The sequence below is a fragment of the Pseudopodoces humilis genome, chromosome 3, assembly GCF_049639895.1.
Source record: "Pseudopodoces humilis isolate 2021_Gansu_Grassland_sample_001 chromosome 3, ASM4963989v1, whole genome shotgun sequence".
Lineage (NCBI taxonomy): Eukaryota > Metazoa > Chordata > Aves > Passeriformes > Paridae > Pseudopodoces > Pseudopodoces humilis.
In genome coordinates, this window is record NC_142202.1 from 10,983,823 (window position 1) to 10,998,579 (window position 14,757).

The 14,757-nt window shown below is 36.9% G+C and overlaps 1 protein-coding gene across 9 annotated transcripts in view; it reads right to left on the minus strand.

Moving 5' to 3' along the window:
- Nucleotides 1-14,757, minus strand: part of MAP4K3 (mitogen-activated protein kinase kinase kinase kinase 3) — a 65,259-nt gene that overhangs the window by 13,527 nt on the left and 36,975 nt on the right. For 5 of the 9 annotated variants that reach the window (XM_005525352.2, XM_005525353.3, XM_014254666.2 and 2 more), the window contains 11 exons: nucleotides 12,096-12,154; nucleotides 10,943-10,981; nucleotides 10,609-10,662; nucleotides 7,648-7,690; nucleotides 7,272-7,434; nucleotides 6,350-6,459; nucleotides 5,370-5,411; nucleotides 5,053-5,137; nucleotides 3,950-4,029; nucleotides 1,428-1,488; nucleotides 1,225-1,342 (listed from right to left, as the gene is read on the minus strand). In XM_005525352.2, the coding sequence (XP_005525409.2) occupies nucleotides 1,225-1,342; nucleotides 1,428-1,488; nucleotides 3,950-4,029; nucleotides 5,053-5,137; nucleotides 5,370-5,411; nucleotides 6,350-6,459; nucleotides 7,272-7,434; nucleotides 7,648-7,690; nucleotides 10,609-10,662; nucleotides 10,943-10,981; nucleotides 12,096-12,154 (854 nt within the window). The remainder of the gene's footprint in view (nucleotides 1-1,224; nucleotides 1,343-1,427; nucleotides 1,489-3,949; nucleotides 4,030-5,052; nucleotides 5,138-5,369; nucleotides 5,412-6,349; nucleotides 6,460-7,271; nucleotides 7,435-7,647; nucleotides 7,691-10,608; nucleotides 10,663-10,942; nucleotides 10,982-12,095; nucleotides 12,155-14,757) is intronic. The other 4 variants (XM_014254664.2, XM_088052355.1, XM_014254667.2 and 1 more) reach the window with 2 other exon arrangements.

Sequence of the window (14,757 nt, forward strand, 5' to 3'; positions counted from 1 at the left end):
AATTTTGCTTAGCCTTTTTCTCTACCAAAACCTCTGATTTTACTATTTTGCACGTAGCACTCATCATCATAGTACCAAGAAACTTGTTTAAGAATACACTTTGTGGTCTGGTAGGAAAAAAAATTATGTTCTCCTATATACTTTGAATGTCTTCTGGTTAATGTCTGCCTGGCTAAATGTGACTACCCGGACACTCTACAATCAGAGGTAAAACAGGAAAACAGATTATCTAAATTAATCTCTCCTGACTTTGAATGACTGGCTTGGCACTCACATTCAGGTTGTACTGCATTTTTCTTGAGAAGTGACATGACTGAACAAGAAATTTTCTGAGTCCTCTGCAACTTAGGTGAGGTACCATTCCAGGCAGAATGTAGTATGGTTTTCCTAGCATGATCCTTATTGTAGTTATTGTTACTAGTCCACTGCTGATTCAGTCCTCAAGCCAAAGTCACACCCACCAAAATCAAATTTGGAAGAGGGGAGCAGAACAATAGTGCAGGTACACAGAAGACAACAATTCAAAGCGCAAATTATCTCTTAGTTATTTAGAATTTGCCCTCTACAAAGAACACAATTTTCAGACAAGTGTTGCACTATTATGTTTGCAGGTAACTGAACAAGAAACCTTTCCTGGACCCAAGAATTACATGTTAGCAGGCTTTTAATAGAACCAAAGGTAGCAGAGAATCTAATTTTCTATCATACAATTTCCTAACAGAAATCCTATTCTATTAGAAGAACCAGTGTCTCACTACACACTTTAAGAATCAAAGATTTTTCTGCAAACTAGATTAGTGTTACTACCTCCTTCTGCTGGGCTTTGAATGGGCTACTACTAAGGCTTGTTTGGCAGTGTCCTGGTTCTGGCCAGGACAGGGTTAATTTTTGCAGCAGCCAGGAGGTGCATGGCCATAGATTTTGATTAGCATCAAGTACAATCAGGACTTACCACACTAGACTATACCTGGAAAGAGCTATGCCCAGAAACAAGAGGTTTCATAACCAGAAGGTAAGGTGTACCAAAATCCACTTCTCTAACAAGGGTAATTCATATCCTGATCTGTGTAAATGTAGGGCTCAACCCTCTGATTAATGCACACAAGTTATTCACTGCAATCTGTGAACAGAGTCCCCCACTATCTGGTGTCCCCAGAGCTTCACAAGCATATCCTGAACTCCCAGAGTTACAATATTCTGATATATCCGATGATGTGTATTTACCTGGGAAGTATTCGGTCAGGGAGTTTATGTGCTGGAATAGCAACAGGTAACTTTTGCATTTGCCTTGCATAATCAAAGAGTCCTGGTAGATTATGGGAATAAAGCTGAGAAGCTTTACCTGGCAATTAGAAAACAAACCACACTTCAAATACGAAACCAAGTGTTTACCAGCGCTACCACTGAAAGATAGCACAGTAACTTACCAGATATTGATAACAAACAATTGTTCATGACATATAACCAGGTACATCTTCGTGGAAATAGCTGACAAATGGAAGGAAAAACAAAGAAGTAGCATTCAATTTGATATACGCATGACAATTATCAATTAATATCTGCTTAGATGACAGGACAAAACTAATCTTGACTTGCTTTTTGCAGCAGAAGTTTAAGCCAAGTAAAGTTTTACCTCAATTCCAGAGTTAATTCAGAGTAAATCTTAGCCACACACAGTATATATAATATATGAATTAACATTTAGACAATTAGCACATTTTAGACTCATGTCTTCAGGCATATTATATTCCACAAGATGTCATTATAAAGATCAATCAACCCTTTTCCAAAAAATTCAAAAACCACTGAATTTTCTCTTTCAAAGAAAAAAAGCTCAAGAGCAAACTTCAGTAAACCAAGCAATGGTCAACAAACCACAGCCATTCTAAAGCCTGTGACAGTCCAAATCTCTTGAAACAATTAAAACTGGCACTTTGAAGGGATTCTTCACCTTCACCTGCACGATTACACATTTCATTTCAGTGATGAACAAGTGCAACAAACGTACAAGGCAGAGCTGTTTTCTGTCAAATCCTGGAATTCTTAAAAAAAACGGGGGTGAAGGCAACAAAACAACCCTTAAAAAAACAACAAACAAACCTCAAGTTTTTCCTCCCCCCCTCTAACTTCTGGAACTTTTTGGCACAAAAAAGGGATTAGACATGCTCATGTTCAACAGGTGCAAAAGTGGACAAAAAAGTAGGCAGGGATCCTCCAACACCTCTGATTCAATGACTGTAGTGGAGTCTGAGGAGAACACACAATGACAGTGACATTTCCCACTTCAGGAGAGACACTATTGGACTAGACAGACTACTCAGGAGGACAACTGTTTTGCTCTTAAGAAAGAAAACCACAAAAGAAAACAAAACACAACTCTTCCAAAAAAAGACTAAAATATTAACCTTGAAGCTATTCTAACTCCTGCAAATGTGTATTATGTCTCCTTTGCCCACTGGTGAAGTGAAATACAAAGAAAAATAATCAAGGACACTACTTTTGCTTTTATGCTGAGTTGTATCAGAGTGAAAGTAAACAATGACATAAAACACAAGACTTGGAAATGCTATTAAAGCCCTACTGACTGCTACCATAAATAATGATGCAATAAATTGTTAGCACAGAGGGTGTACTTCTATTCCTGAAGTTTTCTTGTAACCTAAACACACTGTAAGAACCATCTATGGCAATATTCTACCCAACTGCTTGTATCAAAATTTAGCATGCAAGGTTGATTGACCTTCTATAGGTATATGAGCATATTGTGACTCAGTAGGTTTGGATCTGAGGATTACAGAACAGCAATTCTTCACATTAGCAGGTTAATTGACCTGTCACTCATTCCACTTGCTCCACACATGACTGGCTGTGTTAGCAAGCATTTCTTCTTGTCTCTAAGTGCTTATTAAAACACTTCCCTGAAAGCTCACTAGGCAACACACTACATGATTTTCATTACAGCTCTTCTCCTTCCTTGCCAGTAAAAAACCAAACCAAAACCAAACCTCAAACAGTAAAGAAAAAGCCCAACTCTTTCCTTGGTCTACCTGGCCTACAAGAATTATTGCATCAGTGATATTTCCCAGGGTAGTTGTTAGAACTGCAAAGCAGCAGCAGAGGGGTACCTGAGCTAAGTTTAAACCAGGTAACTCAAGCACCAGTATGATTATGGGTTACACTGAGGTCAGTTCAAGCTAGCAAGGCCTCCCTCTCAACAAAACAGACATCTCTACAATGTCTGGACCCTGGAGGATGAACAAACACCAGTGCCTCCAGCTTACAGTGTGAAGGCTGTCCTTGTAAATTCCTCCATCTTGATGGCAGGTGCACAGCTCCCTATGGCAGGGAGAAGGCAGGAAAGAAAACAAGTCTCTTAGAGAATAACAAAAGAGCTGGAGAATACAGAAAGGCCTGCAACTTGCATTTTCCCCCTCCCCAGCATACCTTTAAAAAAATTACTTTTTGTAAGACTTTGCAAAGACAGAGCTTTAGGTGGAATTCAGCAAGCTGAATCTCATTAGCAAAGCTGCTTTTAAGACCACAAGAACAGACACCTGTGAATAAAGGATCTCCTTGCTTCCCTGCAGCTGAAACACGTTTGTTGCAAAAATTCTGTATTGTAATGAAGTTTTAAGGCAAACAGAAACTTTAATCCAAAATGCATCATGGAAATTCCATATTATCCACTTAATCATTTAACAGCAGAACAATGCACTATGATGAAGTTCAAAACACAGATAGATGAAGATCTCTTATATAAACATGGCTCAGCCTACAAACACAAACACGATGACTGAAAAGTATCCTCAATGGCAAACATTTAAGGTAATTCTCAGTGTAGCCAGTGCCTATGTAAATATAGTAAAAACCATTTTTACAAGGATTATAACAACATTAACCTGAGTGGTTAAAAAATGTGATGTATTTGTTTTTTTAACCAGAAATATACCTGCTCCATTGATGTTTCATGAAGTTCATTGAGGTTCAGTGTGTAAATACCTTCTTCTGCTCCAAATATCAAGTACTGATCTGCAAAGAAACAAAAAGAGGTAGAAATCTTGATTTCAGGAAGGTATGTACACCATTACCAAAAAAAGACATTTACACACATGGAAACAAATCAAACTATAGTAGCTAGTGTTTGAAAGCACGGAAAATTAATCCTGATAAGGAAGCTTTAATTTATGAATGGGGCTGTTTTAAGTCACTAGGAAAGCTCAGGGGATTTCTGAGTAATAACTGAAATTTTAAAAAAAAGTGATTCAACCACAAGCAGGAAATTGAGTGAATCATTTCAGCACATCCTACTTAGACATTTCCATATATTATAGAAATATCCATTGGCTTTGAGAGTACTTCTACAGCAGTATTGACTGGAACATTTTCTCAGTATTCTGTGGGTACCTCACCTCTTTAAAATAATCAAATCCCTGGATTGTATGTAGGCATGCAAACAAGGCAGACATCTCCTATGAGATGATGTCAATTGCTAAGGATTTACCCTTCCTAATTCCATTTTCTAAAAAAAATCCAAATATTTTTTTGCTGACCAGCTCAGTAGTATGTCTATATAGCTTATAATCAAAGGGTGTAACGGCAAGCAAAGTGAGTGTAAATACTACCAACTATCCCTTTTATCAGGCTAGATATCAAAGCACTAAAATTTATGCAAAAATAAAAAGCTGCAGAATCCTGTAGGGCCAGAAAGATCTCAAGGGAAAAAAAAATACCAAGTGAATGATAAAGAAATCAATCTCAGCTAAGACCACCAAAAGTCAAATTTTTTACAAATAAATTAGTACTGTCTTCTTTTGGACTAAAATGTTGAGAAGAGTCTTTAACTTCAACATGTAATTTATTCTTTTTATTCAAAGCAAAAAACTTCAGCCAATATATTTTAAAAACAACAACTTTAGACAGCAGTGGTATAATTAAAGAATGACTCCTGCTTATATGAATGTATGTCTGTTTCAAAAGGAATAGTCCTGCTCATCTAAGCACTCTTGAAATTCAAGGAGAGACAAAATGGGTAAAATCACCATCATATAGTACCTCTTGTATCTGGATTTATCCAAGATGTTGCACAATGAATTTTTAATGGACAGCCATTGAAAACCTTTGAAAAGCAAGCACCCATCTGTAGAGGTAAAAATATTAAATATATACATATGAAAAATTAAAATGTGACCTTCCCAAAAGGATTATTTTTACTTCAAGTAGTAACAAAAGGTTAAGAGTCATACCACTGGCTTATCATTCCAAAGTCATATTAGATTTTTTAAGTAAAAAACAAAATACTACAAACATTCAAAGAATGTGCTCTTTCACCCTGCTCACAACATGTATTTGTGTGACTCAGCAATACTCACATGTACTTTAGGTGTAGGAGGAAGGCCGTTACTAATTGGTTTCTAGAAAATAAAATTTAAAAGTATGTTTATACTCATGCACTATGCTTGAACATGTACATTCCCTCCCCACACACAGCATAAACACAAACACTCGGCATGATTGTCTTTCATTAAAATCTCCACTATGATTCCCTAACACCTTCTCCTTGAAGGTTTGCACAGTCTTGTGCAACATTTTCACACTACAATGGTGCCTGTAAGAATGCCATTTCCAGTACTCCAGAGAGTTTAAGCAATATTGTACAATTGCTCAATGTTCAGTATTACAGCATTAAATGTTACCACTCAGTGTTATGTGCACTTTCCTGTGTCAGCATCAACTTCTTCTAGCACAAACAAGCTTCTAAACAAACATATTTTACAGGGAAACTTCAAACACACAATTTCAAATGACAAGTTCAAAGCTGTCCAGGTAATCCTACTTTCCAAAGTATCGCCAGCATTACTGGCACTTCCTTAAAACAAAACAAAGACTCATCACCACGTTTCTAGTCCATTTCCTCTTCACTTCTCACCAAAAATTTACATTTCCAGCCTCACACTTGGAAGGAGCCCTCAAAGACGGCAGTCTCATGTTACATTTAATCTATTCTAACTACAGCATTTTCCATTCCCTCATTTCCCTGTTTGCTTGAACAGTCACTCTAAGTACAACACACGACATGGCTCTCATTATGTCTCTTAGGTGTGTGAAAGAGCAAATAAATTGTATGTATTTGTGATTATGTTTGTTTCTAAGGAAAATTAAACACTGACAAACTTCAGCCTAAGGCTGTATCACAATTAGACAATCAAGGAAAACTGTGCTTTGATTCAAAGTCAACAAGACGTCATCCAGCATAATTTCCATATTAAAGAGCATGCCTGCTCCTTCTCCTTGCACATCTAGAACAGTCAAGACAACTATAAAAGAGCTCAGTAGAAGCTTCAATACCTACCAGTATTTCCTTCTTTTCTCTCCTTGAGAAGTTAGTGTCTCTAGCTTCATTCTGTTGATGTGGCAGTTCCTCTTTTTCACCATTTAATTGCACAGAAGTGACTCCATTACCTAGAAAGATCCATATTTAAAAATGTGTTCCTCTACATTCACCTCAAAGAGTAATCTAGCCTAAAAACTCTTAAGTGGGCCAGAATTTCTAATTCAGAACATGTACTATATACAATACAGTATAAAATACTTGCCAATAGCTCACACTTCAATTATTGACTCCTTAGAAACACAGTCTTGTTAAGAGTAAAATCTTTAACAAATCGACTGCAGTACTAAGTATGAAGCAAGGAAAAGCTACCAAAGTAACAATTAAGTAACAATTAACCCTAACAATTAAGAGGCAGACATTGAGCTTGCTTAAAAGAAGCCAGTCCAAAACAACTCTGAAGGCATCAGACTGACAAAGGCATAAAATGAACAGTCTGAGCAGACAGTAAACAAACAATTACCTCCTATACTCCCCAACCCAGTTCATTACTACAAAAGCAAACTTTGAAAGCAGAACTCTATGCTTGACATGACAAATGACAACAACAGCTGACACACTGAACCTGAAACCTGCAAACATACTTTTTTACCAGTCCTGATACTCTACATTATAAGCCTATTGCTTAGGAAAGCAATTGTGTCACCAATGGCATCAGCAGGAATTGTGTCAGTGACTTTGACAGAAAGTACATTTGACCCTCATAAGAGTTAAAGCACGCTTTCTTCATGAATTTTGGCTTCCATGCACTTTTCTCTACTTGCCCACCAGAGAAAAATTACCTCAATATATTTTAATATGTGCACAGCTAGGAATATAGAAAAAAAATCATATTAGATTATTTAAGAAATACTCATATGCTCCTTGGGGTTACTTTTATTACCTAAAGGATTAGATTTCTGTGGAGGTAACCGAGGAGGTGGTGGTCTGGGTGGAACATGAGATGTAGATTTTGCTGGACTCTCTGATGTTGGGCATCTCTTGATTGTCCCTTGATTTTCATTTTCAGAAGAGTAAGTTTCTTGGGGGATAAATATGGATTTAGGCTGAAAGAGATATAGTGATAATCAAAACATAATGGAAAAAGATTGAAAGCATCCATACCACTTATCAATGAGGAAAAAACCCCTCCTGCAGCATTTAGATCCTGATATTTTCATAAGTAAAGAGCCACAAATACAGTAATTTAAATATTCTCCATTTATTTGTTTATTTAAAGTGAATTTTTTCTTCTGAGAAACCAAATCCCCATCACATACCTTTGGTGGTAAAGGAGGTGGTACTTTAGGTTTCATAGTAGCACTATTAAGAGAAGAAACAAAACAGAGAAAACTCAAATTGGAATCTTCAAGAAGATACAAGGTTTTAGAAATGCCATACAAATAAATACCATTAACTAGTCAAGAGCGCTATTATATCCAAGTAACTGCATGACAAATACTTTCAAACATTGTTTTACCTCAGATACTATATGAAAACAAGGATCACAGGTTCCCCTCCCCCCCGAGAGCAGAGAGTGTAATGAACTGATTTGTGCAGAACAAAGTAGGGAGAAACAGAAGAGGCCTTTGCTCTGTGGAGAGGACAAAGTTTAGGGTATCAGTGAGCTGAAGGGGAGTTACAAGAAAACTAATGAAGACCATTCCTTGGAATATTTACACTGATGACTTAGAACAGCCTTATACATAAAAGTAAAATCCATCTGCAGTGGACAGCTACCCTTGTGTTTAGGTTGGTTGGTTGATTTTTGGTTTTAAGTTTCTTTTTTCATGGAAATCTTGGGAAAGAGAACTTTTTCATGCTAGAACAACTTGGTCCAACAGTACAAGATATTATCAGAAAACAACACAGCTGAAACATTCTTCCTCTCCTGGTTCTGTGGTTTAAAAATATGCTGCATTTAAAAAGAAAACACACAACTCTGAAATTTTCCATGTTTTTAAAACCTCTTCCACTGTCCTGTTTCCTAATCTTTTAGGAACAGAAAATTATTTACACTAAATAAACTAGTGATACAGCTAGAATACAGCTGTGAAAACCTGACAATCTTCCACAATATTTTCCTTTTTTTTAAAATTATGTTCAAAGAAGTAAGATATCTGCCTGTTTGTTTACAGGTCAACAACTTGTTTGCTTGGCTTCATTCTCTTCAGTCCTGGCATCTTATCTGTTGTTTGCATTTCAGAAAAGCTGGAAGGAGATTTGGAAAACAAGTTCCTCTGTGTCATGTATTTCAGCTGCTTTGGTGGAAGTAATTATCTTCTCTTAGTAATATGGGGCCAAGTTTAAGTCCTCACCATGAAAGTTCAAGCTCCATTTTCATTTTCTTCTCTATTCTTCCTGCATTTCAGACAACCAGTGTTAATGGGCAGCCAAAGAAAGCAAAAAGGCAACAATCTGGCATGCATGGGACAGATGTGTGTACAAAGGACCGTGTGCCCTTATTTCAACAAGAGGGTTTAGGTGCAGCTTGTCACTGCTATTCGTGCAGGGCAGTGCCCCAGTAATTTCTGCTCTCCCAGTTTCCATAACTAGGAAATTCAAACACTGACAGCCTTGCTGCTCATGAGAGAAAAAGAAATATCAAAACAATCAAAATTATTAAATGAAGAGTGCTAACTTTATGTTGTTCTCTGAAACATGGCTTCTCTGCTGCTACAATCACCCGGTTTCATGCAGTGGCACCAGGTTGGGTTGGAAGGGGTACATTGGATTCACTGGTTTTGTGCAGGATCTGAAGGAAGAAGTGACTGATGTCTCATGTGCTCCTCAATTCCACATCACAGAATATAAATCAAACCAAAGCCTTGAATCTTCAGTGGGTTCCACAGAAAGATATTCAAGACCAGGCAGATGAACCAGTAATTGCAGCAGATCTTTGGGCTCCAGCAGGTTCCAAGAGAAAGGCACAGATGCAGAACCTGTCTGACCCAAGGCTGAGGGATTCAACCTTTTACACACTGTCAGGCCCTCTCTGTAGGGCAAAAGTATTTAGGATGAAATATCAGAAGAAAAAAAAAATACCAAGACAATTCTGGAAGACAATCAGTGACTACTGGTCTCCAGGGTCAGATGAATTAGAACCTCTCCAGGAGCTATCTCAGGTTCTTTCTTGCCTAACCTAAAAAAGAAAATCTACAGAAACACAACAGCAACATAAGCAGCTGAACAAGGATCTCAAAGCACCGGACAAAGAAATCAGTGCTAGCACTTCAAGACAGCAGGGATCAAGAGGTTCCAAGCCCTGGAACATCACTGAAGTTGATGATACTGGCTGCAAACAGAGCAAGAAGTGTGGGGGGAGGGAAAGAAACATTAAACAAAAATGAACAGACACAGAGCTGTACACAAAAAACCATGCAGAGGTCCACATGGATGGAGGAACCAAGCTGAGTTGGCTCACAAAAGCAGTTAAATGACTCAAAAAAAAGAGATTATAGTTTGGTTCTCTGCAAGAGAGAGATGCCAGCAATAGATAACATGTCTTGAAGGTTTCTTGTATGAAGCAACGGCTTTCCAAATTATCCATTAACAGAAAGCAAACAAAAATTATGTCTCAATGGCATTGTTCTTTTTGGTCTTTACACCACATTTCTTTAGGAATGTAAATCTACACATACTGGTTTTGCTTTTTAAATTGTTTCAGCTCTCATCTATGAATCAAAAAGAGCCCAAGAATACCTGTACCAGTGGGATTTAATATGAATATTATTAATTTGTCACATGCCTTTGCAGTCACATAACCTTAAAGGAAGTTTTCTATTCAAAAAACCAAGCACCCATACAAGCATCCTCCTAGTTAAGAACACACAACAAACTCAAACATCTAGAGAAACCTGTGATGTTTATGTTTTATCTACTTTTCATGAGCTTAATTTTAATATATAGTTATCAGCTCTAAGGAAGTCACTCGGACTGTAGTCAGACAAATCACTGGCTTGACATAATGATGCCAAGATTTTGTTCCATAATAAAACATAAAAAGAAAACTATATCAATCAAGGAATAAGATTTCCTTCTCCCCCCCCAATTTTTAACAATCAGCAGAATAAGATGATTTACGGTGATGCAATCTACCAACATTAAAATACCTATCTTTAAAAATGCTATAGCAAAAAGAATTCTGAGTTGTTATAGAATGTGATTCAACCCCCTTTTTTTTTCTAAATACTCATCTATTCAAGAATCTGAATTCACTTATTTTTATAAGAAAGACTTACTGTTTAGAATCGTCATCTGCATCATCATCATCTTCTAAATGTGCCACGTGTCCCCTAAGAAAATGAACAACGTACTATGGTTGAGTGAGTTGTATTAAAATTACCTTGAGTGTTGTGAAACAATCTGAGCTCAATATCTACCTTTTTATAGAACTTTACTGTCTTTTTTTTAAATCATTATTGTTCTTTAAAGTACAGGTGCAATCTAGATAACTGTGCCTCTCTCTCAGGCTCTCAGCAAGCACAGGAACAAACAAGAACCAGGTGTGACAGACAAAAAAATCAATGCACGAATTTTGAAACACACACAAGAGGAAAAAAGAAATAGAATTACCGCTGATGTAGTTCTTCTTCAACTGATTTTAAGAGACTCCTTCAGCATTAAATGAGAACAAGAACATAATTTAATTGTGGTACACAAGCACAATGATCAAAAGCCAGAACAAAAGCACCTATGATTCTATCAGTAAATAATCCTAAGCATGTTATTTGAGCTGGCTTTCAGAATATTCAACCAGCATCCACATAAAAATGAACACAGCTGCAAATTTTTTTCATTTATTGTTCACACTACACTCTTTCATGTGTGTTTCTTAATGTATTGCTATTAAGTGCAATGGTCCTTTTTTCTCTTACTGTAAAACAAGGACTGTTTTTTTACAGACTGACAAGTATGAAATTATTGTTGAGATAAATTAATTCTTTCCTGGTTAGTTTTTGTAACATTCTGAACTTCATACTCATGTTTTTTTCTGAAAACACTGAAAAGAATCACAGTACTAAGGAACAAGAGGATTTCAGAGGACATCAGTACTGATTTCTTTTTCCCCAATTAAAGACTATGCAAAAATACCATGCTCTGTGCTTAGGTTTTCTGCATTTTTATTATGATATAATTTAGCAAATCAAAGCTAGGCATTCTAATTCTAGCATGCATAAATGTAATTAAGTAATTGTGTGTAAAGGGAAAATTACATGGAAATTTATTTCATATGATTAATATATCAAGATGATTAAAGGTATGAGCATGAAGTTGAAGGGCTTCCTAAGAAAGGTTAAGTTTTATTTTTAAAGCAACTGTAACTGCACATTCCTAGTGCCCTACAAGATAAAGAAGGGCATAAAGTAATGCCAAAAAGTAGCACTGGCACTTCCCAGATGGGGTAAAAATGTGCTCTGTGGGACCTATCATGCAGAATATTTTGTAAAGTAGACCAAGATAAAAGCTCTTCAAAGGAACCTTACACCACCACAAAGACAACATGGTCAATACAGCCTCAAATACTGAAAAGTGCTGCAATTCTGCATCATTACAGTTACTATTATTTTAGAAATAAATAAATTATTTTGGAATTTTAACTGATGGAAGCAAGTTTGACCTATTTCACCACATCCATTTCAGCTAATGTGTCGTTATATTAAAATAGTCTTGAATTAATTGAATGAATAGAATGAATTAATAACAGAAAATGCAGTTGCTTACTCACTTATTTGCACCCAAAAAGTAGCCACACTGAGGACCATGACCATATTCTAGCTGTAGATCCTAAAACGTAAGAGAATGAATATTTTAAAATGAACAGGTGAGCATCCAACACACACCCTGTACTATGCTGCTGTTACCCCCTCTGCAACACCTGAGATACCAAACCAGTTGAATTCTCTGGCCTTCCTACCACTCTCAGGCCCACTGCACCCAAAAATCTCCTCTCTGCCAGTTTGCTCCATCTCTAATTCCTTTTAACTCTGACCTTAACCCCTTCCTTGCACACAAGAGATCCTCTGCTCAAATCAAGTCGGCTGCAGAAAAGAAACAACAACAAAAATAATATGACAACAAAAGAAAAAAAAATAATTCAGGACTTTGCAATCTACCATAGAGATTCCACAGAGAACCCAGCTACCCCTCAGCGCCACATTTAGTAGTCATTTCAAAAGGGGAGTAGTTCTGGCAGGGAGCCTGAAACCCTTTAACACATGGAAACATTTAAAAAATAAGCAGAGAGGACAGTAAGTGTTTTTATCACTCTGGTTATACCAGTATGTGTATACATTAGGAGGACCTTTTCTTTTGAAAATAACCCAAAACAGAATTACCAAAGTCAAACACTCCAGCAATCATGGAGTGCAGGCTACACATGAAAAGATATGGCAATGGGCCTTCAACACTATTTTTGAATAAACACCATAATGGTATAAATATTTAATGCATTAACGGAATACAGACACCCCACTGAAGCACAATCAAATCTGCATCTGCTGGGAGAATACTGCTATAATTACAGTCTATTTTTTTCTTCAGGTGAATCACAACAGGAGAAATCTGAGCATAGATTTGCTCCCAAAATAGTGAGTGAATTCACCAGGAAGAACAAATTATTGATCACCGAAGTTAGTGATAAATGGAGCTACACTCTTCTTTCTCAGGAAACATTTTAAAGGTTTTCCAACATCTTCTGTTGAACAGGCCCCTTTCAACTGCAACCCATACCAAAAAGCATGTCACCCTTCAGCAAGAGGCACATACACCCCAGCTTTAAGAGGAATAAATCCAGATTAGATGGAGCTGATCTTTCAAAAGGGCATTTTTAAAAATCAGAGGAAAAGTCTCACACCAGATTTGCCAGTGTTCCAAGCTGATGAAGCAGAAACCACTGCAGCCCTCAGTTCAGGGCTGAAGGGCAGTCACATTAATACAAAGCTGTAAATACTGTTTTTTGCTTGCCCAGGAGTTTCAGGCTGTTTACTACACCCTTTAGTCTGCCCTGCAAAGCTAAGTAGTAGTTTGCACATTGGTGTGTCTACCACAGCTATCAGTAGCATTTGGTTGCTTCAGTGACTTTACATATTTTCCCAAAACAAGTGAAATATTGTGGAAAAAACACTATGTAACTGATAATTATTTGACATAAAAGAATGTATAGATCAGAGGGCTGAAAAAAAATTGCAAATGCAAGCCTGGTGCTGGCATTTCCTGAACCATGGAGAGACTGACTTTTCAATCTCTGTATCAACTTTATAATACATCTTTGTTCTAGAATTAAATCATCCCCCCAAACTACCAAACTCCTTCCACTTCTATTGATTTGACTCCTCACCACCAGTGGATGTTCTACAACCCACCAGTAAGAAACAGATTCAACGTCCTTTACTTCGAGTACTTCTATTGCTTCTATGCAACCTCAGAAACTTCCATCTGCAAGCACAGGTATTTTGAGGATTCAGGCTCTAGAGCAGAAAATCACAGGACTGGAAACATAAGATGTCACCAGACTCACAAGCAAGTAGGTTAAACAGGTTGTGAGAGTCTCTGTAAGAGGATGCCAGAACAAAGACTGGGAAGCTGTTGAGAAAAGTAACCCCAGAACAGTGTAGTGAAATCTGAGATTTTCATTTTGAAGAGACAAGCCTTAAATGTTGTAAAATGCTGGGCACACCCAAAATGTCTGTTCACTTGAATTTACACACTGTGCAATGTATGGCTATAGCTACACTGTACAGCAATGACAATGAAATTATTAAGAGAAAATAAATAAATCCACCTAAAACAAAAGGAGCCCTCTTCTGCCACCAGACCTTTCAAGAGTTACTAGAATTTTCCTTATCAAAGATGACATCTGCCAGAATTACTTATGTTTAAGTGTTTTAAAGGGAAAAACCTTTGCTTTAATTCAGTTTATTGTTGTGTAACATACACATGACTATGATTTTAATTGGACATGTATACTCTTCCTAAACCCTTTAAATATTACTGGTTTTCACTCCAAATGTAGGGTCAAGTACTCTATTACCAGGGAAATTTCTCCTTTTGACCTCCTGATAAATACCGAGAGCTAGAGAGGTTTTAAGAAGTGAAATGCATTTTTCCTCTACCTTCTATTTCAAATACATACAGAATTTATAATTTTATATTAACTAAACCTATTCTAGCTACATATTTGACACAGAACCATTGGTAAATATTGCATGTACCCAGCAAAGCCTCCAGTGAGCTGTTATACTGCACCAGAACACCCAATAGAAATAGGTATTTTTAAAGCCACACAAAGGTATGAAATCTTATGACTCATGGATTTCTACTGGGAAGAACACATTAGCATTAATTACTAAATTATGCAAAGTTACCCATCAACTTTATCGATTGAAATT